Source organism: Mesocricetus auratus, unplaced genomic scaffold (assembly GCF_017639785.1).
Source record: "Mesocricetus auratus isolate SY011 unplaced genomic scaffold, BCM_Maur_2.0 Super-Scaffold_15014, whole genome shotgun sequence".
Taxonomy (NCBI): domain Eukaryota; kingdom Metazoa; phylum Chordata; class Mammalia; order Rodentia; family Cricetidae; genus Mesocricetus; species Mesocricetus auratus.
Window position 1 is genome coordinate 30914456 of NW_024429186.1, and position 25814 is coordinate 30940269.

The 25814-nt window shown below is 41.7% G+C and overlaps 1 protein-coding gene across 1 annotated transcript in view; it reads right to left on the reverse strand.

The window, feature by feature from the left end:
* Positions 1-541: 541 nt before the first annotated feature.
* Positions 542-25814, reverse strand: part of Gpatch2l (G-patch domain containing 2 like) — a 47097-nt gene continuing 21824 nt past the window's right edge. The window contains 6 exon segments of the mRNA XM_040742710.1: positions 542-2693; positions 8751-8845; positions 13498-13577; positions 19411-19496; positions 21712-21751; positions 23119-23186. Coding sequence (XP_040598644.1) covers positions 2532-2693; positions 8751-8845; positions 13498-13577; positions 19411-19496; positions 21712-21751; positions 23119-23186 — 531 coding nt within the window. The 3' untranslated portion in view covers positions 542-2531.

Sequence of the window (25814 nt, forward strand, 5' to 3'; positions counted from 1 at the left end):
AGCTACCCAGGGGTTTGATACAAATGAAGCTCCTCCTTTAAATGCACACCTGAAAGATAATCTCAAATCTCCTTATACTCCTCAGCAAAGCTAACAACTTGTGAATGGATGTCATGCAAGCAGGTGATATGACTTTTGTCCATTATAGAAAAAATACAACAGTGAAATAAACAGAAACATCTGTGTAGTCCATAAGGATATTATCAGAACCTCGAAGTCAGAACTGTGGCACTTGGCTTCATTAACTCCTGATATCCAATGCATGAGTGCAATCAATGGTCATCTTTAAGGTCTGTCTGGTAATCTTCAACACTAACAACAAAAACCATCTCTCTCCTTGAAGAGCAGATCTTAATTTATAACATTATCCACTGTGTCATAAAAATTTTAAATGTAAGGTTTAAAATACAGCTGATACTAAAGTTAGCCCCTATAACTGGTTGACGGAGAAATAGAATAAATGACTTCCCTAAGGATGCATTCACACCTTAAAATGACATAATTTACAACCCTGTACTAGAAAGTATTTGTGCACTTAATATTGTATTTTCTCAGGTGAATAACTTTATTCCCATTCATTATAAGAAGATACTACAGTTTTGGGTGATCCCTGTCAAAAGTGCTCAGAAATGTGGTAAAAATGCATGACCAAGAAAGATGATAAACATTCATGAAAAAGCTTCATACACATTGGCCTCAGATTGACTAGGGACACCAACAAGAAACAACAGATTATATAACCCATGGCAGAATAGCTTGGAAGTCTATAGTTTGTTTAGGCTGACTCACATGCCTGAGTACAGTATGCAAGTCTGCCTTCACCTCTGAAAATTGGCATGGCTTCAGAGAGATATTTAGAGTGTAATAAATATGTATATATAAACTACTTTAAATCCCAGGTAGAAAGAGGACAACCTGGCAATGTACACAAAGGAGAGCTACAGGAATACCTTTGCACCTAACTGTGGAGGTCTCTCAAGCCATCATCAGGACCAGCGTCTTCATGAACCAGTTTGGAAACATTGTAAGTGTCATCAGTAGATCTCTCCCTAAACCCAACCCAGACTGTTAGAAATGTGTTCCATAGGCCACTGCAGGATCTAGGTGAGAATGCAAGGCACAGCCCACTTTCATCACTGAGCCATTAAGCAGTGGCACATTCCCTACCTTCTGTGGAGGCAGCTGTGACACCCTACAGAAAAGTCCTTCCTTGTAAGAACAGGGTGACTCGGGGCTGGAGGCTTTGGTGCTGCCCTCCCATTACATGAGCTCAATCTGCACCTCCTTCCACCATTCCCTTATGGTCAGCTGGCACATTCTCAGTTTATGTTCCTTTCCAAACAGGCTCACACCCTGCCCACCTCAAATTAATCACACTGTGTGCGAGGGACAATTACACTTTGGGAAAAGGAAGCACTAGACCACCTGGCACCTGTCTAAGGGAGAAGTGCTCTGTCCCATGTGATCAAAGCAGTGAGCATTTCACACACAGCCCCTGTGTATTTCAGAGTGAAAGCACTCGGCTGACACAATGTAAGAGCACCCTGTCAAGCAGGCCTCTGAACGGCAGGTGCTCTTGACACTTTTGGGAAATGAAGCTTTCCCCAGCAGTTCTAGGTAGCCACATATTCCTCACTTTGACAAAGTAGCATCCGACTTCAGGCACAACCACATATACAACTCTACATGCAGCTGAGCAGTCATAATCATGCCACATAAAGGCATGTCAAAAAGACATGTTTCCTTCCCAAAGCATGGCCCCAAGCAGCCATTATCGTAACAGATAACAGCATGAGTTCCTGTTCATCACTGGCTACTGATCTATAGAATACTAACAGTGAAGTCCCAGTCAGGATACAAGCCTTAGACCAGGATCAGAAATGCTAACCAAGCACTATCCACCTAAACCACCACCTGCATTTGAGTGCACCAGCCTCTGTACTTAGACACGCCCTGTCAGCAGACACAGATCATGAGGATAAAGTCAAGTACAATGCGGCTGCTGGTGATCCCCCTCAGTCCAAGTGCAAGAAGCCCTCACCCATCCTGCTGGAGTCTCTTCTGAGGCCCCAAACTGAGAACTTGTTTGGTGTATCTTATTGGCACAGAGTGAATAAAGGCTTGATGGCAAGCCGTACTGCATAGACACAATTCATCCAGGAATGTGTTTGGAATTGGCTGTGAATTTGGGCTTCATCGGTGATATTAAAAGCTCTACACAGAAGGTATGCAAAAGCTGTTACTAGTTTTCCAGGAACAAAGACACAGTTGCCAAGGAGCAACAGCTCTAGGAAGACAGCTGGAGGTAAACAGTCGGTTAACAACAAAGTAAGGAACACAGCAGAAGATGCCCTACCCCCTTTAAAGAAAACTGCTGCCCTGATACTTCACAAAAAAAGATTCCCCAAATAACATTTTCCAAAAGAAAGAACCACTCCTGCATGTGAAGAGGAGTTGATCCTGGTGGTATGAGGATCAGGAATGCCAATTAGGACACCAGGACTGTACAATACAGTTTCAACACCCATCAGCTACTGGGCTCTAGCTGCATCCAGAACTCTTTTCATGTGGCATTTTGAAAAACATGGCAGGAGCGGAGGCAGTGGCTTTCTCTGCTGCAGAGGTCCTGTCCAGCCACTCGGAGTGGGGAGGCTTCTGGGCTGGGGTGGCCGGCTCCAGCACATCTGGGTACACTGTGTTTCACAACAGAAGTAAGAAGGGGAGATGAGTTAGTGTAAGAAGTTATGATAAGAGGCACTTAGAAATACATTTCTTAATCTTTATATTTCATGCCCAATTCACCTACGGGGCTTCATAAAATTTACTATTTTCTTCATTAAAAAAAAGGTGAAATTTACAAACCATTTCTCCAGGAATAAATGCAGTAGAACAGATAGATACAGGAAAAACTAAAACTTTACTCGTTGGCTAGGCACTATGCAGCTAAATATCAAATACTAAGGATCCCCCCCCCCATTTCCTTTTTAAAAATAAGGTTTTACAAGGTAGCCCAAGCTGGCTTCAAACTCATGGTTTTCTTGCCTTAGCCCCTGAGTGCTGGAATTACAGGTATGTGCCATTATACCTGCATGATCATACTTCTTAATGACAACTCATCCCCATTTTATGGATCAGGAAACTAAACTTCAGAGATCAAAAATAGCAATTCAAGCTCAAATCCTGGGCTCCACATGACCCTCAATATGGTGGTGTCATGAGTAAATACAACAAGGAAAACAAGATGAACAGCACCAGGTGCGGTATTTTAATGAAGCGTCTTAAGACTCTGTGGACCGGATAGGCAGTGAGTGCAGAGCTGTGCTATGTCCTTCTGGATCCTGGCCTATAGCATCCTACCATGGGGCCATCAAACACTTCCTTCACCTTCCCAAATGCCCCTTACCACCATTCCCACTGCCAAGAATGAAAATATACTGCGATATAGTAAAATACAGCACAGTTTAAATTTTTCTTTTGCATCCAGTAATTCTACCCAATAATATAGTCTTGGTATTTTTCCAGCAGTAACTAGGCCACAAAAACAAATTCAGCAGGCTCACCAGTGAAGAGCACTGGTTGCTTTTGCAGTCCCCATGTGTAAGTACACGACCTTAAGTAACTCCAGTTCAGTTATCCAGCACCTTCTAACTCCTGTGGGCACTACATGCACACAGTATATAGACACATGTGCAAACAAAACAGCTATATGCATAAAATGATAATAACTTTAAATTTTTTGAAATTTCCGCTTTCAGTTCTTTAGGTGATATAACCAGGAGCAGAGTTGGCAGATCTAATGGCCTTTTAATGATAGCTGTCTTGAGAAACTGCCATGTTTTTCTATAGGATGTACAACTTTACATTCCACCAGAAACATTCAAGGGCTCCAATCACGTCTCTGCCAAGGTTTAGTATTGTCTGGTCTCTGAGACCACCACTGAATGAGCGGGAAGTAACACAAGAATGTCTGCGCCACCCTCTCCCAGAACAGTGCTTTTCACATGGAGTAAAGCAGGGTACAATCGAGTGCAATCAAGATCACTGAGCTGTGGCACAGGCCTCCTCATACAATGGATAGTGTGTGTGGCAGTCAGAAACAAGGGGATTGTGCACAACAAAACATGCATGAATCTCAGGAATAGAACTGGGTAAAACTTGTAAATTATGAATTCTTTTGTGCAAGGTTAAAACTACTTTAAAAAACAAAAGTGATGATTAAAACAAAACAAAAAAGTAGGAAAACTAACACACTGCAGAGAGGGAGAAGATTTTTCTTGTTAGCTCATTGTTTTTCTTTACACTTACTGTATCTACTATCAATATTCTTTTCTAGCAACTAGCTCTTTTCCTAGGGGTTAGAATAATATGGAGAACACTGTTTTGACTTTAAGATAATATTAACTTAGATATACTGGAGCTAGGCACCCATGGTCAGTTCTCTCATAGTCTGACTAGTTAGCTGTGGGTGAGAGTCCCACTGTGGGTAGACGGGGAAGTAGCAGGAATGCATACATTACAGTAGGTTCCTTCAGGTAGCATGACCTCACCACCATGTGTGGCTGTCCAGGTTTAGGGTACCAGGCACCAATCCCCTCCTATTGACCAGGCCTTAAGACCAATCAGACAGTTGTTGGTTATTCCCAAGATATGAGCAACACTACTGCACTGTTTGTGATATCTTGTGGTGGTCATTGTGTACAACACAACTCCTACATCTAAGGCTTAGAGACTATCAAGAAGGCACAGGTGTGGAGGACCAGGACATCTGTTGTGAGATTATGTCTTCTATATAAGAGAAGGAAGCTACATTCATAAAATGTCAACAATATGGCTGCCTAAGTAATACCTGAACAATGACTGCACCAACTGACATGACAATATGGACAGGAGAAGTCAGACAAAGGCTCCACCCCTAGATGAAGAACTACAGAAAAGTAATGACCGCTGAGAGAGGGAAAATCGGTTTCCCCTAGGGATGAAACCCTTAAGTGATTATCAAATACCAAGTGATCAGTCCTAAAAACTCTACATATGAACAACTCCAAATAGACTCAATAGGTTATATGATTTATATGTATCATATGCATGTCGCAATAATAACTAAGAAAACAATACCATATAAAAAGAAAGGGAGTGCTTAGAGGTAAAGGAGGGGAACAGTGGGAGGGGAGAGTAGTATATGATAATAGATTGAAGATGATCAAAGTATATTATCCATATGTATGGGGTGTCATGGTGACAACCATTAGTTTCATAAATGCTAATAAAAATGAAAAAAGTGAGTCTGTTCTAGTGTTAGGTGGTCTTTTTAGATACTAGAGATAGCAGTGAACAAACAGATTAAAATTCCCATCCTACTGAACACATGGCTGGCTTGGTGGCTCAGAGTAACTAATTAACAGATCATCTGTGATATAGCTTCTGAATGATAGGCATAACCCCAGGGGATGCAAGGTTGGGAAAAGGCTTTAGGAATAGCCCAAACTATCCAGGCTCTGAACAGAACAGAATCTCCAGTGGCCCCAGTTCAGTTCCCCTATTCTAAAGCCCAGGGTTCACCTTCAGGATGAGGAGTTTGAATGTCAAGAGCTGTGATGAAGACACTGGTTCAAGGACACTGGTTCATTGTTAAGCCTGAGTGCCTTACATTTCTTAGAGCCACTCTCAAGTTTCAAAGGAAGCAGTCATTTTACCCGCACCGTCAAGAGCCAAGTACAGCCAGATCACTTCAGCAAGTGGCATAGGCTTGCTGGCAAATCCCTGTCCTGGCATACCAGTCTTGGAAAAGGTCTGCACACTCACTCCCTAGGATCCAGGGAACAGCACTGTGCACTAAACCTCTGCATGCTGTAAAGCCAGGGAAGGAAGGGGAGCGGAGAAACAAGAAAGGGTCCTTTCCCAGCCCTCTGCACTGCTCAAACAAACAAACAAAACAAGGAGACTTCTGTGTCTCTTCCTTTCTTCACCCCTCTAGCCTTACTAACATCTTTAAATTCAGTCAATTTCAACTCAAACTTTGTGCCGGTGGGGGAAGGGCAGAGATTTGTGGCTGCATGCTTAAGAAAGAAGCTGAATTCATCACAGTGACAGGGAGAGTGTTGGCAGAGATCTGAGCTATTTATTCTTTTAGGAAAATCCTATAAAGAATGACACAAGGAAGCCTCTGTCTGCAGTCTTGTTCATCACGCTGGTGAAGAGCTGATAACAGATGTATGCGGTTGTGTGATTTAGTGCCAGGAGCTGGCCCCTGATGTGTATTAATACAGCGGCAAAGCGGGACGCGCCTCTCTTCATCACTCATTTCTATAAAAGAGGTGGAATCGGAGATGGCCCGATGGTAGGCAGAGCAAGCCCATTTGTTCTCCTGACTGATGGCGCAGGCTCAGGCTGTGTCCTTCACCTCCATGGGGCACTCAGGTTGTGAGTAGAAAAAAAGGAAGTGCTCAGCGAAGCCGGGTTTAGTCAACAAGTGAGGAGTGGAGGGAAACACTTACAGCTAATGTCTTCTTCAATACACTAAATATATTTCCTGCTTTGAATGAGGAATCACCTCTTCCCAATGGTTCTGTTCTCATAACCATTGGGAAGCTGGGGCTGTAGCTCAACAGCAGAGCATTTGTCTATAGACGTGAGGGCCTAGGTTTGATCCCCAGAACTGGGGGAAAATTTAAGAGCAAAAAACAGGACAAAGAAGGGAAAAAAAAAAAAGAAATAAAAGCTAAGAGGAAAGATTTTGTTTTAAACTTTAAATAGCCCAGATTGGCTGAGGAGCTAAGTTTCGCAGTCTGGAATATTCAATCCTACTGTACATACAAAGGGCACCTGGGAGTTTAAAGGGCAGGTCCAGAGCATCAGGGAAACACCTCACCTGACCCTGTATCTCACTAACCCTGACTTCAGAAGGTGACTGACACCTCAGTTTGCTCGTGTATCAGCGGGATAGAACTGCGTCTACCCAGGAAAGCTGAGGCAGAGGTTAAATGAACTACTGTACACAAAGTGCCTAGCTCAGTGCCTGTGCAGATGGAAACAACTACGAAATTCACAATAATCATTAGGCCTGTGATTAAGATTGTTTAGGATGAGCCCCCAATTAGCAGTCATTACAGACAGAAGAAGCCCAAAGGGGTATTTCAGAGTAGTCAAAAAGTCACTCTTTACTCAGCTAACAACTGACCTGACATATGTAATATGTAAAACAGGATAAGTAAGCTTTATCCAAGGTCCAGAAGTGCTTTGGGTCTAGATCTGTTGGTTTCACAAATATCATATACTCAAAGCTGAAAGGTCATGCATATGCTATTTTTCTGTGTTTGCTTCTGATTGCAACTCATCATACAAAGTCAGACAGAGAATTCTACTTACAAGTGAATGTCAGTGCTCAAAAGTGTCATATTTCAAACTGCTTCAGATTTGGGATTTTTAAATTAGGGGTGTTTAATCTATAGTTTATCTATATAGTATCTATATAGTTTATCTATATAGTAATCTATAGTTTACAATAGGCTTGATATATAATATCTTTGATAACATGTAATAAAATACATGTAACTTCAGTGTACAGCTTGAAGACTTTTATATACATAAACACCCATGTCACCCTACCTGGTTTGTAATGTACAGCATTTCCAGAGCCTCTGATCGTTCTGCATCTTCTCTTGGTCACTCTCCAAAGATAGCCACTATCTTAGCTTCTACTAACTGGCATACATTTTATATAGGAACTAAAAGGGTTTTTAATTAGACATCTCATGATGAGTAAAAATGGACATACTATTATAACCAGTGAGAATACACTGTGCTGTATAAAACAATTAAGAAAGTAAACAGAGTCAGGTGTACATGCCTTTAATCCCAGCACTTGGGAGCCAGAGGTAGATGGATTTCTGTGTTGACAGTGTGCCTGGTCTATAGTCTATATAATGAGTTGCAGAACAGCCGGAGCTATATAGTGAGACTCTATGTCAAAATAACCAAGGGAGGAAGAGAGGGAGGGAAGAAGGGAGGGAGGGAAAGAGAGAGTAAGCAGGGGCTGGAGAGATGGGTCAGTGTTTAAGAGGACTGGCTACTCTTCCAGACGACTCAGGTTCTATTTCCAGCACCCACATGATGATTAAAATCATTAATAACTATAGTCTTAGAAAATTCAATACCATTTTCTGACCTCCATTGGCACCAGGTACACACACATATGGATATATATGTAGGCAAAACACTCATATATGTAAAGTAAAATAAAAATTATTATTTTATTTTATTAATTACCTCCTTTGATTTTCAAGACAGGGTTTCTGTGTAGCTCTGGCTGGTCTAGAACTCACAGAGACCCACCTGGCTGTGCCTCCTAAGTGCTGGAATTAAAGTTGTGTGCCACTACTGCCTGGCTATAGAAATTATTTTTTAAAGCAGAAAGTAAATGAGCCCAGGTAACCATTGACTACTGATCAAGCTGTTATCCAGCTGGAGGTATATCAGCATGGACCTCTCAGCCTGTCATCTGTGCTACAGCAAAGGTCCAAATGACTGGGACCAACTGACAAAGGAATACAAAAGCCAAGTGACAGAATGAAAAAGCAGACTCCACCGTAAGAGAGAACTGGGAAAAGTACTTCTCAGCATCTCAATTTTCTTATATCAAATAGGAATAAAGATTCCTTACCACAAAAACTCCATGGGAAGGTATATAAAACACATCACCTAGTATTTAGTACACAACAGGTGCTCTACGAATGACAACTGCATATAATCACCTGTACTAGAGCTAGATACAGATGCTGAGGCCACAGGTTTCCGCTTCCTCTTAATGTCACGTGAACATGGCGGTCCCCAGTGTACCTTTGCCTGCCTGCAGAAATGAAAGGAGAAAGAAGATGTTTACATTGTGGTACTTGTTGTAAGGTACTGTACTGTCCAGATGAAATCTTTGACCCATTATAGATAAATGCTAACAAAACAGGCATCATCTTTGGCCACTAATCATTGCAGCCTCTGGACATACTCAGAATTATGCATAACCCACAATACATGGCACTCTGTACTTTTTAACCAGATTTCAGGGCAACAGACATTCAAATAAACATGTGCTTCAATATGTGATCTTTATACAATGCTTTCACATGAAAACTCTAACTGCAATTGACCTAAATTCTCTAATGAAATACCTAGTCCCATAGGATAATGCATCAAAAGGGTTAATGCCCTGTGAACAGGGTCATTTACATAGAATTATAGTACGCTTAACTCTGCTGCCACTGGATAATCTGTTTTTTTTTTAATTTTTATTTTATATGTACAAGTGTTTTGTATGAAAGTGTAAGTGTGTGTGCTGGAGAAGGGATTCAGATCCCTGAACTGGAGTCACAGACAGACAATTGTGAGCCACTCTGTGGGTACTGGGGATCAACTGAAGCAAGGTTCTCTTCAAGAACACCAAGTGTTCTTTACCTTTGAGCCACTCTCTAGCCCTGATAATCTGGATTTTTATATGTGTTTATATCACAAGTTAAATATTTGGTTTCTGTGACTTTCAAGACTATAAATTATGTCAATTAACATGTTCCATTGTTAGGATATTCAGCTTATTTCACAAATAATACATCTAAATACTCTAACCTAGAAAAACACGATTCTCTGGAAAACGACAGACTTTAACACTGAAGTAGCTGGCATAGTATCATAGTTTCCCATTCCCTGACTTCATCCTTTTCTGCAGTCTGGACAGACTGCCCTGATAAAGCTGAGTGTCACTTTTACACAAAGCTTTCCTTGAACACTGCAGGGCTTACGTGCCACGAATCATTATCTGGCTGGTGAACATACATCATGCTTCTCTAATGAGGCTTAATCCCCTTGAGATTAGGAACAGGGGTCCTGAGAGCAGTGGCCATATTTACACATCTTTCATAATTATCCAATGATCTATCAACCTTAGCACAAGAAAGAGATGATCCTCACTAAGTATATGGTAGCCAGAACTCAGAGGAATAAGAATTTTAAAAATCAACTGGTAGAATGAGTAAACCCTGAAAAGTAGCTAAAAATAGTAAATTCTTTTTTTTTTTTTGGTTTTTACGAGACAGGGTTTCTCTGTATTGTTTTGGAGGCTATCGGTCCAGCCCAGCCTCGAACTCACAGAGATCCGCCTGCCTCTGCCTCCCGAGTGCTGGGATTAAAGGCGTGCGCCACCACCGCCCCGGCTCAAATAGTAAATTCTTTGTTATTTATATTTTGTCACAATTAAAAAAACAAACAGCTATAGCCCATTTAAAAAAAAAGAAGCAGCAGCAGCGGTGGCGGCCTAGTGTGTGGAGCTGGAGAGGGGGACCAGGAGTTAAGAGCACTTGCTGTTCTTGCAAAGAATCACAGCTCCATTCCCACACCTACATCAGGTGGCTCACACCTGCTGTATTTCCACTTCCAGGGAGTCGAGTGCCCCTTGTGACCTCCACGAACGCCCACATGTATCTGTGTACATGCGCCTGCACACGCGCCTGGTGTGAGAGAGCACCAAAGGCACACAGCTGGATAGATGGACAAACACTTTGATGCCAAGACTAGGCAGAAAAGGAAGTGGCACTGCAGTACTGTGTTCCTGATTCAGAGACATGCACAGACAGACTAGAACAGAGCCCTGATCACACACTTTCTCCTAACTCAGACATGCTCTGCCACAGGGACTTCAGGTTCACACTGGCCATTTTTTCTCTTCACTGTAAGCTTATTTAAAAACAAACAGGATAGTACACATAAGTGACCCCAAAAATTCTATGAGGGATCTTCTACAGCTGATAAACACCTTTAGCGAAGTGGCTGGATACAAAATAAACTCAAAAGAAATTCAGTAGCCTTCCTACATTCAAATGATAAATGGGCTGAAAAAGAAATTAGGGAAACAATATTCTTCACAATAGACACAAATAATATGAAATACCTTGGTGTAACTCAAACCAAGCAAGTGAAAGACATGTTTGGTAAAAATTTCAAGTCTTGGAAGAAAGTATCAGAAGATGAAAGTATTTTCCATGCTCATGAATTGGTAGTAAAAAAATGGCCATCCTACCAAAGCAATCTAGATTCAATTCCAACACAATTTTTTACAGAACTTGAAGAACAATACTCAACTTCATATGGAAAAACAAAACAAAACAGTATAGCTAAAACAATCCTGAAAAATAGAAGAACTTCTGGAGGTATCACCATCCCTGATTTCAAGCTGTAGTACAGAGCAATAGTAATAAAATCTGGATAGTATTGGCATAAAAACAAACAAGTTGACTAAATGGAACTGAATCGAAGACTCAGACATACATAAATCCCCATAACTATGAATGCCTGATTTTTGATAAAGAAACCACAAATATATAATGGAAAAAAGTATCTTCAACAAATGGTGCTGGTATGACTGAATGTCAGCATGTAGAAGAATGCAAATAGATCCATATCTATCACCCTGCACAAAACTCAAGTCCAAGTGGATCAAAGACCTCAACATAAAGCCAGATACACTGAACCTAATAGAAGAAAAAAATAGGGAATAGCCTTGAATGCATTGGCACAGGAAAAAACTCTCTAAACAGAACACCAACAGTGCAGGCACTAAGATCAACAATTAATAAAAGGGACCCACATGTGCTGGGGAAAGGTTCATCCCAGCTACTCAGGAACAAGAGAGGCTATTCAGAAGTTAGGTCTGTGTGTCCACCAGGTTAAAACATCACTCTTGACTGGTATGTCACATGGTTACCGGAATCATGTATGGAGTTTTCACAAAATACTCATGTCCAGCTCTTTATTTAGTATACAGAATCAGTAAAAGTCTTATTTTGAAATGTGCTCCTAGATAATTCTGTACTACCTGGGATACTCTAGTCAGTAACAGAGGTTTAAATACTTAGGCTAAATGCTAATTAAACATAGTTCCCAGTATAGGAGCCAAGAATCCAAAGAGAGAGACTGACTCTCCTCTTGCTTCATCTGGCTGGGTCACAGGACTATCTGACCACAGACCAGTGAGTACTTATGGTAGGCAATTTCACAGTATGAAATGTTGGAACCTGTATTTCTCCTACTGATGTCATAGTCTCCTACTGTGAATTGGGCAGCATTTGCCAAAGACTGGAGGTTAGGAGATGGGGATATGGCTCAGCTGGTAAAGTGCATGCTACATATTAATGAAGACATGAATTTGGATCCCCAACACTCACAGAAAGACCAGGCACAACAGTATGCACTAAATAAGTACTAGGGAGGTAGAGACAAGTGAATTCCTAGAGTTCATTGGAGGGTCGGTGAGACAGCTTAATGGGTAAAGGTGCTTGCTGCCAAGCCTTATGACCTGGATTTGATCCCCAGGACCCACATGTTACAAAGAAAGAACCAACTCCCACAATTGCCCTGACTTCAACATGAGTGCTGTGTGGCACAGGTGCCCCCCCAACAAATAAATGCAAAAACTAAAAATAAAAAAATAAGGTGGAGAGCAGCTGAGGAAGACACCGACAATGATTTCTGGATTTAATGTTCAAACAGGTAACTACACACCCATGCACAAACAACACGTACACACACACACACACACACACTCAAAGATGAGAAGGAGTAGGGAAGGGGAAGGGAAGAGGAATAATTATTAATGAATAATAGACTTTAAAATTATATTCCTTTATAAGCATCTAGTAAGTTCTTCTCCTGTGAAGGTGAATGGTGAAGATTAACAATTAATGGAAAGAGAATTCTTTATATCCTCATGTAAACACAACGTTTCTACTTTATTTTTCTTGCAGAGAATGAAGGATCAGGTGAGCTGCCCAAATTGCAGTGTTACTTAGGAAACTGGGCAGATTACTATGGCCCAGGGGCAGGAATGTACTTTTAGGGGGAAAAATACTTTGAGAGAAATACATGCATGTTTAATAGAACCAGGGCTGGCAAAAATAATAACTCAAGTGACTGCTTCTGGTTTAGAACAAAGATACTGAAAGTCACTTGGAGGGAGCAAAAGCAGTCTTTGTCTGCCAATGGCAAGCTAATGTAAGAAATAGTTCACCTTCAAAACTACTTGTTTTTAAAAGCTATGAATGAGTTCGTTTTTGGTGTTTGAAACAACAACAACAAAAAAGAGGTATTTATTTGCTATATTTTCTCCTTATGTAACACTTGAGGGAAAAATGGATGTTAGTAAGGACCAAAGGTCATATATATAACATACAGTCTAATTATTTTCCTTAATTACAAATCTATTCATCCCATTTTTTTCAACAAAAATTCATGAAGGTTTGCCCTGCATAAAACCCTATGCTTGAGACACATAGGGTAGGTCCATGGTGACTGTCCCATGAGTCTGTCCCCAGCAGTTTCACAGTTTGGTGGGAAGCCCGATCCATAAACAGAGAATGAATACTTTGAGATAATGCATCATAATCAAGGAACAAGTCAAGCACTGGGTAAAAGAGGGAGAAGAGGATTAGATGTACAGACGCAGAAAGAACCCTGCCTCACCTGTGATCATCTCTTCAGGGTCCTGGCGTTTATTAAACACCCAGTGGAGGAAAGATCTTCCTTCACCGACCTGCACAGGTCTGAGACAAGAAGAGGAGAAACCCACTTCACAATTATACAAGGGACAAGCTCTCAACTAGAAAGAAAAGACTAACAACTTCTTGAGTGCCTCCCCCTTTAAACCTAACCCTTAGCAGCCTGTGGCAAAGGGCTCACAGCATTTAAAACTTCCTTTAAATTCTTCCCTTGGTGTGGTCAAGGCAGGATGTCACCCTCAGGAGCAGAATTGCTTGCCATCCATTGGTTAAGATGTGTATTACAATGGAAGGACAGACAGAAAGTGCTTTCATCACTCCACACAGGCAATAAGATGCAGCCATTCATGAGTCTTCAAGAGAAGCAGAAGATTCAAGAACTGTGTGCTATACAGCAAGAGGTTTTAACAGGCCTGGACAGCCTATAGATATATATATGGAGGCATTACAGCAAAACCCTTCCTCGCACAGGGCTGAAACCAAGGCACTAAAGAGTTGAGTGGGGGCTGCTATGTGTCACAGCAGCCCAGACAGACAGAGGACTAATAAAAGGTTCCTTCCCCCAAGCCCTGGGGTAAAACCTGAGGCTGTTTATTATGGTTCCAAAGGTCAAAATTAATAGCATGAATTGAGTCTTCTTCTTGCTCTTTGAAACTCCTTGTCAAGTGGCACAGCCAGCTGGGCACACAACTCTGATATGCAGATTGTAATGCTTGTGAACAGATAAAATGAATTACAATGAGCTGGGCCAATCATATTTCAACTCTCTAATGGGCAGGAAGGTCTCTCTCTTTCTACCCAAGCACTATCCAAATGCTTCTTCTTAGAGTCAACTGATGCCATTTAAGGCCCTCAAGAATCTGGACAGCGTCTCATTAGCAAATAAGTCTGGAGTCTGCTCAAAGGTCTGACTGTAAGGACAGGATAGGGAAGCAACCAAAAATAATGCTGGTTGCCAGACTGCTGAATATTTACATACATTATTTCATTTCAATCCCTGCTAATTCAGTAAGAAAAGTTTTCCATTTTTAACATGTGGAAATGGAGGAACAAGGAGATTAAGTTTTTGTCCAGGTAAACCCAAGATTCTGACTGGAGTCTACCGTACTTTAATTCCCATGCCTTTAATGTTGGTTCTCCCCAACATCACATGAGCAATCCAGGATTACATGCTTTGGGATCTGCCATCCTTTCTCAGCTGAAAATAAGATTTCACAAATGAAAAGCTTATTTATAAAGAAGCTGGTCTATTTAGGAGTGAGGGGAAAGATACTAGAACAGTGTTTTCCTATTTCAGAACTTAGAGAATAACTGGAAATAGATGCATTTCCAAATCTTGAGGACCAACACAGGGATTGGAGAAACTAAAAACTGCCTTAAAGCACTCAAATATGTCAGCCAGCAACATGTGTGGGATGTAGCAACTGGTAGTCTCTACTTGTCTTCTGAAGGTAATATGCTAAGGATAAGATTGTTCACAGTCAATCTCATTTTGGGGAAAATTGCCTATAGCTCTGTCTCATTGTGAATTTGTCTACAATACAACTGCCTCTACCAGAACACCAACCACTCCATCTGCTGTTTGTGTAGCAGCAACTCTTAGCACTGCACATTACTACTTAAACAGCAAATACCATGCTGGCATTCTAGCAATCAAAACTAAACAGAAAACAGCTATATGGATTGTACTCTGACATCAGTCAAATGTCCCTGCACTGCTCCACACCAATGAAACTCTGCCCGTCCTCATTCATCACCTATTTGCTGCACACCATGCTAGATAACAACTCTTCTTCATCTGGAACAGCTTCTCTGGAGCTAAAGGAATCCTAGTGGTTTGTCTCCATGAAGAATAATGCTCACAACACCAAAGCATGGAACCTGTATCCATTGCACCATGGGTGCCCTGTTAAGGGCCAGTCATGAAACCAACAGGACTCAGGGCAACAGTTCTTAACCCCGGTTGCCTAGCAGTCACCTCAGAAGCACTAAGACCAGGTCAATGCTTGGGCCTTTCCCCATACCAACAACATTTGATTTGCAAAGGTCAGGCTCATCATGGATGGTCATTGCTGTTTTTAATTTGAGTGTATGTGTGTTCACATATGTGCTTTTGTGTGTACATTTGTTTCAGGTACACATATATGAGTATGAAGACTGGATGTTAGCATTGGGCACCTTCTTTGATTTTTTTCCAACTTTTGAGATAGAGTTTGGGGTTCCCTGATTTGGCTAGAGTGTCTGGCCAGCAAACCCCAGAGACCCTCTTGTCTCTTCCTTTCCAGTACTGAGGTGTCTAACTTGAAAGACACACACACACACACACACACACACACACACACACACACACACACACACACAGAGAGAGAGAGAGAGAGAGAGAGAGAGAGAGAGAGACAGAGAGAGAGAGAGAGAGAGAGAGAGAGAATACGGGTGCTCAGATCCCAGTGCTTGTATAGAGAGTACTTTATCAATGAAGCCATCTCCCTTAGTGCCTATGAATGCATTTTTTAAGGCTTCTCTGGATGACTCCCAAGAAGAGTTAGGGTTGAAGTAGTTCTAGAGAGAACCTACAAATTTACTGAAAGGTAAAAAGTCTCCCTCCATGAGTCTTCACCTGCCAAATGACACATTCATATAGTGTTACCTTAAATTAGGTCTCATTTCTTATTTGCTTATATTGAAACGCTAACTTAAAGTACTTGAGGTCACTCACCATACCCCAGTGGCCTCAGCTTATTCTGAAGTTCCAAGCTGTATGTGGTTTTTGAGGTGGCCATGTTCAGATGCTGAAGTCGAACAGAGTGCAGCCAGTAGTGTCCAGCAAAGAAGTAGCTCAGCTCAGATCCCTGACAGGAGGGAACCTTCAGAGCCCAGGCATGATTATCAGACTCTTTGTGCTCTTAAAGGAGAGTAATTATAGGCATGTGAAAAAAGGGAAGCACTCCCCGAGGAACTCTTCCTCACATGCTTCCCAAGAGGCACCAGGGCCATTAAAAATTCCATGATGAAGAGGAAAAACAGCCTGGGAACAGCCAGGAGGCAATACAGCAAATTAATACAGCAGCCCTCCTCAGGGAAAGCTGTGATAAAACAGGAAACACTTCTCTCTTTGCAAAATAAAATTATACCACTAATGATAACACAGTCACCACACACGCGCACAAATCGTTCTAATGATGGGTGTAAAATTCCCAGTGCTGCCCAGATGCTTTGAACGGAATTTCTTCTTACTACAAATAAAATGGGACAAGAAAAAGATAAAATCTCCATTCGAAACACTTTGTAATGCTGTCATTCAGCTACCTCTTCTCCAGCACTCTGCTCCTTTATACCCTCTCCTTGATGCAAGGCTTTTGCTAAATGGTCCACTCTTTTTAAAAGACTGCATGGTTCCAAATCCCATCATACAAGTTCCCCAAACTAGAGTTAGACAGGTCCTGCTCCAATGACACCTAGATGCATGGAGACCCATCACTCTAACGGGTTGAGAACTATCCCTAAGAACTCAGTGTCTCTCACTCATATTTTTTTTGAAACTTGCACCAAGGACACCTACTCTGATCATTCCATAAAGCAGCACCTTTCATATCTTCCTGTGTCCTTCATTAAGTGAAAACTGCAAGGGAGCAGAAGATATTATACATACAACACACACAATGCACACACTTGTGGTATAGGCCAAATAGAGGTAAATAACTTAAAACAGAAAATTTTAAGGATAAGATAATGACTGTTAAACTCAAACTCCTCACCCCCAACTTCAAAGAACCTGCATACAGCCTACTAATGTGGGACTGCTACCTAAAGATAAGACAAAGACAACTAGTAATGGCCTCCATCCTCTCTCCTTTGCTTCTAGCAAGAGTTCAAAGCAATGGCAATACTCCCCTGACCTACACACACTAGAAACTGGCTGAGACTTCTTAATATTCCTAAGCCCCCACAAATGCCACCAGTCAAGAGAGCAGCAACAATGACAAAGTAACAAGATGCACAAAGTATCATGAATCCAGCTCTGGGTACTGGCTACAGGAGAGTCGGGGAGAGGCTTCTAATGGAAGAAGAGAGAAGTGCCAGTGCTAGCCCAGGTAGCAGACATGGAGGAAGGAGGGTGGAGTAATCCACTGTGTGTGCTGGATTTATGTGGTGCTGCTCATCTGGTCTTCCCAAAGAGCACACACAACTACTACAAATAGCATAAAAAACCCAGAGGTGTTCTTCATGGACTGAAATCTAGAAAACCCCCATGGGCCTGCATTAGGAACCTCATCTCTGTGTGTTACAGCTTTTGGGTGCAAGCTTTTATCATAGCTATCAGTTTCCATATCTGATTTTCTCATGAGAGCTTCAGTTCTAAACAAAAACAAAGGGAGTCAGCAAATGCTGAATGAATGAACGATAAACAGCATGATACTGGAATAAAGGCCTACAGTGAAGTTTGTATCAGCCCCGATTCCACATCTTTTTGGGTTTTTTTGTTTGTTTGTTTTTTTGAGACAGGGTTTCCCTGTGGCTTTGGAGACTGTCCTGAAACTAGCTCTTGTAGACCAGGCTGGTAGACCAGGCTGGTCTCAAACTCACAGAGATCCACCTGCCTCTGCCTCCTGAGTGCTGGGAATAAAGGTGTGCGCCACCACCATGCAGCACAATTCCACATCTTGGCAACATTATTTACAATGGTCTCATCTCTCAAAAGACTTTCCTTCTTAAAATACTACTTCCTCAGCAGAAAGACCTAGCAGCAGTTATGCAACAGGGCTCATTATCTTAACTCTTTGTGACTATGTCCAAAGAACAGCCACTTCTTTGTGCAGCTATAGCACAAGTCTATGAGCACATTTACTTACGAGCTGACTAATAAAAATACATCAAAAGCTGCGTGTAGTGTTAATTCCCCCCCTTTAATCCCACCACTTGTGAGGCAGAAGCAAGCAGATATGTGAGTTTGGGGCCAGCCTAGTCTACATAGTTCTAGGACAGTCAGAGCTACATAGTAAAAGTGAGAGCCTGTCTCAAAAAAACCCAAAACTAAAACAAACCATACAAACAAAAACCAAAAAGTATCAGAACCTTGGAAAAGAAATTCTTCAAGCTACCAAAACTAACAAGAGTTCTTTGATCCAGATTGTAAGTTGTTCTATGCACAATAACACTGCTAAGAAATGCTATCATCAAACCATACCCACTTGTGTGTCACCTGAATTAAGAGAATCATAAAGAGAAATGGGTCATATACATACAGAAGCCTAACAAGTGCCAGATGCACATGCTGAGATTTATCAGGGAATCAGACAAGGTCTCTGCACCCCAGAGAAAGACAATGGGGTAGGGGTGGAATTTTAAATAAACTAGTACACATATTCATTACAGACAATGGTAAGAACTATGGAGGAAACAGATGGTGCTTCAGATGACCCCTTAGTTATCTTAGGGGTACAAAGAGGTTTCCAGACAATGAGAATGAGAATAAAGGTCTGCCATTTTTAAAGAAGAAAATGGAGCTCACTGGTACTGTTAGATCTTTCCGCTCAGAGAAGGGACAGGACTGTATGAAAGGAAGCTGGCCATGTTTGCAGAAATCAGATTATGCAGGGCTTTGCAGGTCATGGCAAGGGACATTAATAATGTTCTTTGAACATGGGCTTTTAGCAGCAGAAATAATACAAAGTAGGAGCCAGAAGACACAGTCATATGATCACAGGAAAAATTCCTCCACTCTTAGGCTATTTCCACATCTGTGAAACAGCGACTTACCTCTAAAGGTTGTTGTAAGGATCCAATCAGATCCTGTACACATATACCACACAATCTCAAGTGTTAGGAAAGGAACACAGCACTTCCCAAAAGAACATAATCACCGCTGGGAGCCAATTACCTGGCAGAGCAGCGTGCAGGAGAACACCTTCGATGCGAAGCGTCAGCAAGAACATCCAGGGAGTAAAGAGGAGAGAGAGGATTAAACTGTGGGGATAAATCAGATTATTTTAGTATAGCTTAAATGAAAGAGACCTGATTCCAAAGAGCAGTCTATATGCTCTCTGTGACTATGTCCAACCCTACTGCCACAAACATCAATATCATTCAATAAAGTTGTGCATGTCTAACTTTATGTCCATAATGTCCCAGCACATAGCAAACAAAACTGTTCCTCGTCAAGCAGAACTTTCAGGCAATAATCACTTAAATAGCCAAACACAGTATTTCTTAATGGACAGTCTGGGAACCTATACTTAGTGATTACCCACTATATATCAGTCTTTTCCCAAGAGGACTAGCATGAAATTACCTTTTCAAGGACAACTGCACAGCACATCTTGGTACACTGCATAAGTGCAGTGTAAACAGAAGGTGCCTAGAGTTAGACGGCCTAACTGAATGCACCACAGAGCATAAGCCAGACTCCTCTCCAGGGTGTATCACTGGCCATCCTACTTGTCTTACAACAGGGTTACTGGCAGGGCTAACTCAAGTACTGCCTTTCAGGCCATAAAGTAATTTCAGTTTCTCACCTATTGGCCCTACAAGGTGACTAAGATGGTGAGAGTGCAATGCATTCTTAGCACAAACAACAGACCAACAGGAGCTGAGGATCAAACAGGGCACTGTGTACAGCGCCTCATTTATGTTTGCCAGGCCTCTTTGCACTCTCCCAATAAACAGTCCTTTGAAAAAAAGATAGGAACTTTATGAATTAAGACTGAAAGAACTTGAGTGGTAACTTCAAACATACTTAAAAAGAACAGAAACTTAGTACACACAGCTCTGCAACTTCAGGAAAATAGTTAAAACCCATGATGCATTGTTCCTACTTGAACATAACCGATGTAGAGTAAAGGATGGCTATAAATCCTGCCTTGGCCTGCTCTGAAGCAAATATGATCCACATTCTAGTTTAACAGTCCCCAAATCTCTCGCATGCCACCTTCATGACCCTTTCTTTATCTGCCAACAACATGCACTACTGTTCATCTAGAATTTTCTTTACACCAATTACTTACACTCAGCTTTGTCCTTTTTCTACAAGGTATGACATAGTAAGTACATTTTTCTAATGTAATAACTTCAAATATGTAAACTAGAATCATCTCATAAACACACACTGGTTTTATCTTCCACTGTTCTAGTTAATTGTGAAACAGCAACTTCCCAGTGAACTTTTCAAATATAAACTTGTGTAACATAATAAAATGCTAACCAGTCAACCAAGGAGCAAGCGAAGGCTGAGAAATTTTGCCCATCAGTCTCTATCAACTTCACAGCTCAGAACTAAGGTTAGGCAACCCTCATCTCTAAACTGAAAGAGTTTATAAACATAACAACAACCACTGTGAGTTACTTTTAAATCATGGATCCTCCTCAAAGTCAAAATGTATTAAGGTCTCCCTAAAGGGGAGCCAAGAAAAAAAATAAGAGAAAAAAGCTCCAAAGCCTTGATTACTTCCCCCAAAGGAGCTCAGCCTTCTGTGTCCTATGCTCAGACTGTCACAGCACAGAATTTAAACGGCAAACTAAACCAGAGACATGAGACTCACTTTACATTTTTAATCAAAGTTCAAAATCGAAACAATGGGTTCAATGGTTAAGAGCAAATACTGTTCTTCCAGGTGGCTCAAGTACAGTTCTCATCAGCACCCATGTCAGGCAGCTCCCAACTGTCTGTAACCCCAGCTCCAGCAGATCTGACACCCTCTGCAGGCACCTGAGCTCACATGCACATATGTACATGGACTGGTAAGTAAAAATAAACCTGGGGAGGTGGGGGGAGCTAAAATAAAACCAGGCTTCCCTTGAAATGTGTTATGAATAAGAAGCTGACAAGTGCAGTTGGACCCAAGGCTACAGTTCTTTCTTTTTTTTTTTTCAAGACAGTGTTTCTCTGTATTGTTTGGAGGCTGTCCTGTAACTCGATCTGTAGACCAGGCCGGCCTCGAACTCACAGAGATCCACCTGCCTCTGCCTTCCGAGTGCTGGGATTAAAGGCGTGTGCCACCAACATCCAGCTCTGGCTACAGTTCTTACAGAACTCAGCTCTCAAAAGAGTCAAGAATGATGGAACATGATCTTACTCACCTCATGTGCACAAGCAGAAATGTGAGGAGAATCAGAGGCCAATGCTTTATTCTTTCTAAAGGAAAGGAAACTGAATGATAAAAGATGACCCCCAAAATTATCTTACCTGCTTTCGTTCTCTTTTCCCAGCTGATGGTAAGCAGAAACTAAAGAGAGAGAATAACAGGAAAGAAAACGATAAAGAAGTGACAGGAAAAGTAAGAGGGAAGAAGATCCCGGGTGGGATCTGAGGTGAAGAAGGACCCGGGAGAGATGCAGCTGAAGGAGCAGGACACTAGCTGTGTGTGGACAGCAGTCTCCCTGCGGTAACTCCAGCGGAGAAGGCAACAATGGACAGCAGACAACTGGACAAGGAAGAGCCAACTAAGACACAGCTGTGCAGTGAGAATAGGACTCAAACTCCAAAACCAGATGAGGTTTGTGTATAGGACTGCCCTTGGGTACTGACCATAATGATTAAGGAATAAATTATACAATTTCTTTAGCATATACAAATGTGGGCTGCTTTTTATTTTAACATATGTAGTTGTACACAATATGTATGCATGTGTGTGTGAATGAAGGAATGTAAGGTCACAGGTACACTTGTGTGTGGAGGTCAGAGGTCAATGGCTCATGTCTTTGGGGCTCACTCTCCGCTTCATTTATTGAGGCAAGGTCTCTCACTGAACCTAGAGCTCCCTGCTGGCCAGCTTGCCCTGGGATCTACTTGGCAAGTGCTGATATTACAGGCAGGCCTGCCATACCACCTGCTTCTTTATGTGGGTGCTGGGCATCCAAACTCAGTCCTTTTGCATGATCCACCGAACCATCTCCCCAGCCCCAAAACGTATGTATTTATTCAGCAGCTATTCAAATTTTAGCCAAGGAAGACCCACAGGAAAGCAAAGCACACAACAAAGCCAACCGTCTACGAGATGAAGCTGTTATGAGAAAGGCAGCTACATTCATGCTTCCTACTGCATTCACCATGGTAACAAGGACAAAAAGAATTCTCCTTAAAAAGTCCTGAAGGAGAACAGAAGCATTTAGAATGACCATTTAAAAAAAATTAAGAGAGAAAAATGCATTTAAAATATAGTCTCTTAGTGGTGGAGACTAATATAACACCTAGAAACATAACAAGCAACAAAATAAAAACTACTCTAGAAAGGAAAAAAAAAATCACTGTCATGATTGAAGACTTTAGCCTTCTTAAATTTTACTTTTTATTATTATGTATGCCATAGCATACTTGTGAGGGTCAGAGGACAACTCTATGGAGTTGGTTCTTTCCTTCTGGCTCTGGGATTAAACTCTGGTCATCAAACATGCAATAACAGGTGGCAAGCACTTTTAGCCACAAGCCATCTTGCCAGCCTGACTTTACCCATCCTAACTGTCAGCAAGCACCAGTCTCTAAAAATCCCTCTTTTGGCTCTCAAGTCTAATAGAAAGGTTGCTTTATAAAAGCCCTCTCTACCTCCTTCCCCAAGGACCAGGCTAGGATAGCAGGAGGCACTCAAGCACTTACTCTTTCTGCCGGTGGTCACTGATGATATGGCTTATCCTTTCGGGTCCTAGACTGCTTATGCTGGTCTCCTAAAAGGATAAGAAAAAGAGTGTCAGCAAACCACAGAAGCAAATATATACAATTTAAGCTGTTATCAAGCTCAATTTTTCTCTAACTATGCCAGCCAATCAATCTTAGAGGTTGTACCAATCTTAAAATCCAACAGCAACTTTTTTTAAAAATGTGAGTCCATCTTAGAAGTATCATCTATTACCTAGCTATTTTCTGCTAACTGAAAAGGCTTTTAAAAAGCCATTAATGTTTGTTGGACTTGGGATATTTTTTCTATTTTAAATATAGTTTTGAATAAGTATGTGTACAGGTACACACACATGAGCACTCATAAGTGTGTGCATGAGTGGAAGCCAGAAGACTATCTCAGGTGTCATTCTTCAGGCACTGTCTACATTATTTTGAGACAGAGTCTCTCCTGGCCTGAGCTTACCAAGCAGGCTCGGCTGTCTGTTCAGTGAGCCTCGGCTATCTTCCTGCACCCTCCTCCTCCCCCAGTGCTGGAATTAGAAGCATGCCACTGCACCTGAGGTTTTCTCCCATTGGTTCTAGGGAACAAACTCAAGCCCTCCACAAGCACTTTACCAGCTTGAGCTTTCTCTCCAGCCCTGTTTATTTTTTAATTAACACATAAGTGAAATACAAAACTAATATCAAATAATGTTTCAACATGTGTATAGTTGTTAGTTGTTTAGATGTAGAGTACAAAGAAGCAGAAAAACTTTTGGAAGATGTGACACTTTTTTTTTTTTTTGAGACATGATTTCACTGTGTAGCTAATGCTGGCCTCAAACTCCAGCTTCCCAAGAATTGAGAGATTGGAGGTGTACGTCTATGGTGACAGGAGCCAGTTTTCAGCAGAAGAGCACACTCCATGAACTATCTGACTGAGGCTCAACAAGTGTGACAAACACCGAATATCTGCTGACTACATGCCTGTGCATTAAAGAACTTGTGCTACTTACACAACTAAGCAGTCCATATAGTTCAGTGGTAGAGCACTTGCCTGGCATGCACAAGGCCCTGAGACCACAAAGCACCACAACAGTCACAAAGCACAAAGATTATCACTGTGTTCTGTTCTTTCAACATTATTCCAAAGTAAAAGCAGAAGGCTGTATGAACTGATTCTTAGGCTCTCAGGACTGCAGTGTGGAGGCATACACGACACCACAGCAAACCAGTCACCTCCACTGGAGAGTGGCAAAAGGCACTCACCCTCCCCTAATGAGCACACTTACAATGATAGCTGTCACAGCAACCTGCAGAGACAAGAGTCACACACAAGAGGAAGTGCTAAGGAGAGAGGGTACGAGTCACAGGCAGGAATGTCAGTGCTCCTCAAACACATCTGTATCTTGGCATTTGTACTCAACTATGTGTGAGTTAGCCTGAAGAATAGGAAGCACACTTTAACAGAACCACCAGCTTTAGAAAAATTTGAGGTCAGATTCCAAACAGGGGTGGAGCTAAGTGGAGGGATCGCACATTGCATTCTTCATATTTTTCATCCCTCTGGCTGTGCCTCTAGATCAGAGATACAGAATGTAGAGAGGCCAAGGGAAAATATGGGTTAATAATGAGCTATTTGTTACAGTAGAAAAATTATTAACTTAAAATGCCATAATATTTAAATTTACAGTTTATTACTGTGTAAATTACAAGCAGTACTTTGCGTAATTAGCAGCTCGCTGGCAGGGAGCTGTGAATGAAACTCATTATTTATGATTGCAGTTTAGAAAGAGAAGAGAAGGATGAGGAGAGGAGCAGGGAGAGCAGAGCTGTGACCTCTGCTAGAAATGACAGATCTCCCTTTAAGGTGATGAGGATGAATTTAGACGTACATCTCACCCTATTTGCTTGAGATCATTAGCTGCATGTCCAATAAAGCCTAGATTCCTCTCAAGAACACTGAAGAGCGCCTTCAAGATGAACTAACTCATGTCCATGGAAGCAGATAGCTCTTTGTTGAGCTTAAAGAAAGGCAGCAGATGGGGGGGAGATCATTACTCTACCTAATCAACAGAAGGGGAGTAAAACCTCAGTCCTTTATCCTCAAACTTCTGCCTTCCTTAACCCCACCCACACCGAAGGGCTCCCTGTCAAGGAGTGAGCTCCTAAAACCCACAAGGATGTTCAGGTCCATGGTCTGTAAATGGAGTAAGCCAAAAGGAACACAGCGTGATTCTTCCAATGATCAAATGCCTCTCCAGTTAAAGAGTGGAATTGGAATTTAAAGAAAAAAGAATCTGGCTGGAGAAATAGCTAAGTAGGTAAAGGCACTTGCTGCCAAGTCTGATGACCTGAGTTCAATCCCAGGATCCACATAATTGAATGAGAGAAGTGACTCCTGCAAATTGTCTTCTGAGGTAAACACACACAAATTAATTAACCATACCTCTTATTTGTTTTTTCTTTCTTTTCCCCCCCAATGCTCCAAACTTTAGAAAATAGCTCTCTGGGTAGACTACAATACAAAGCAGCAGCCAGATGAATGTGACCAGCAACCACACACATGGCTTGGCAAACATGGTAGCAGGCATTCTAAATGCTTGACAAACTCTTCCTCACTGCCATCTTCCCTGTCTGGCTAGGGAACCTTTGCCTTAGCCTATTCCTCAATCTCAAAGCTAGAATACAATTTA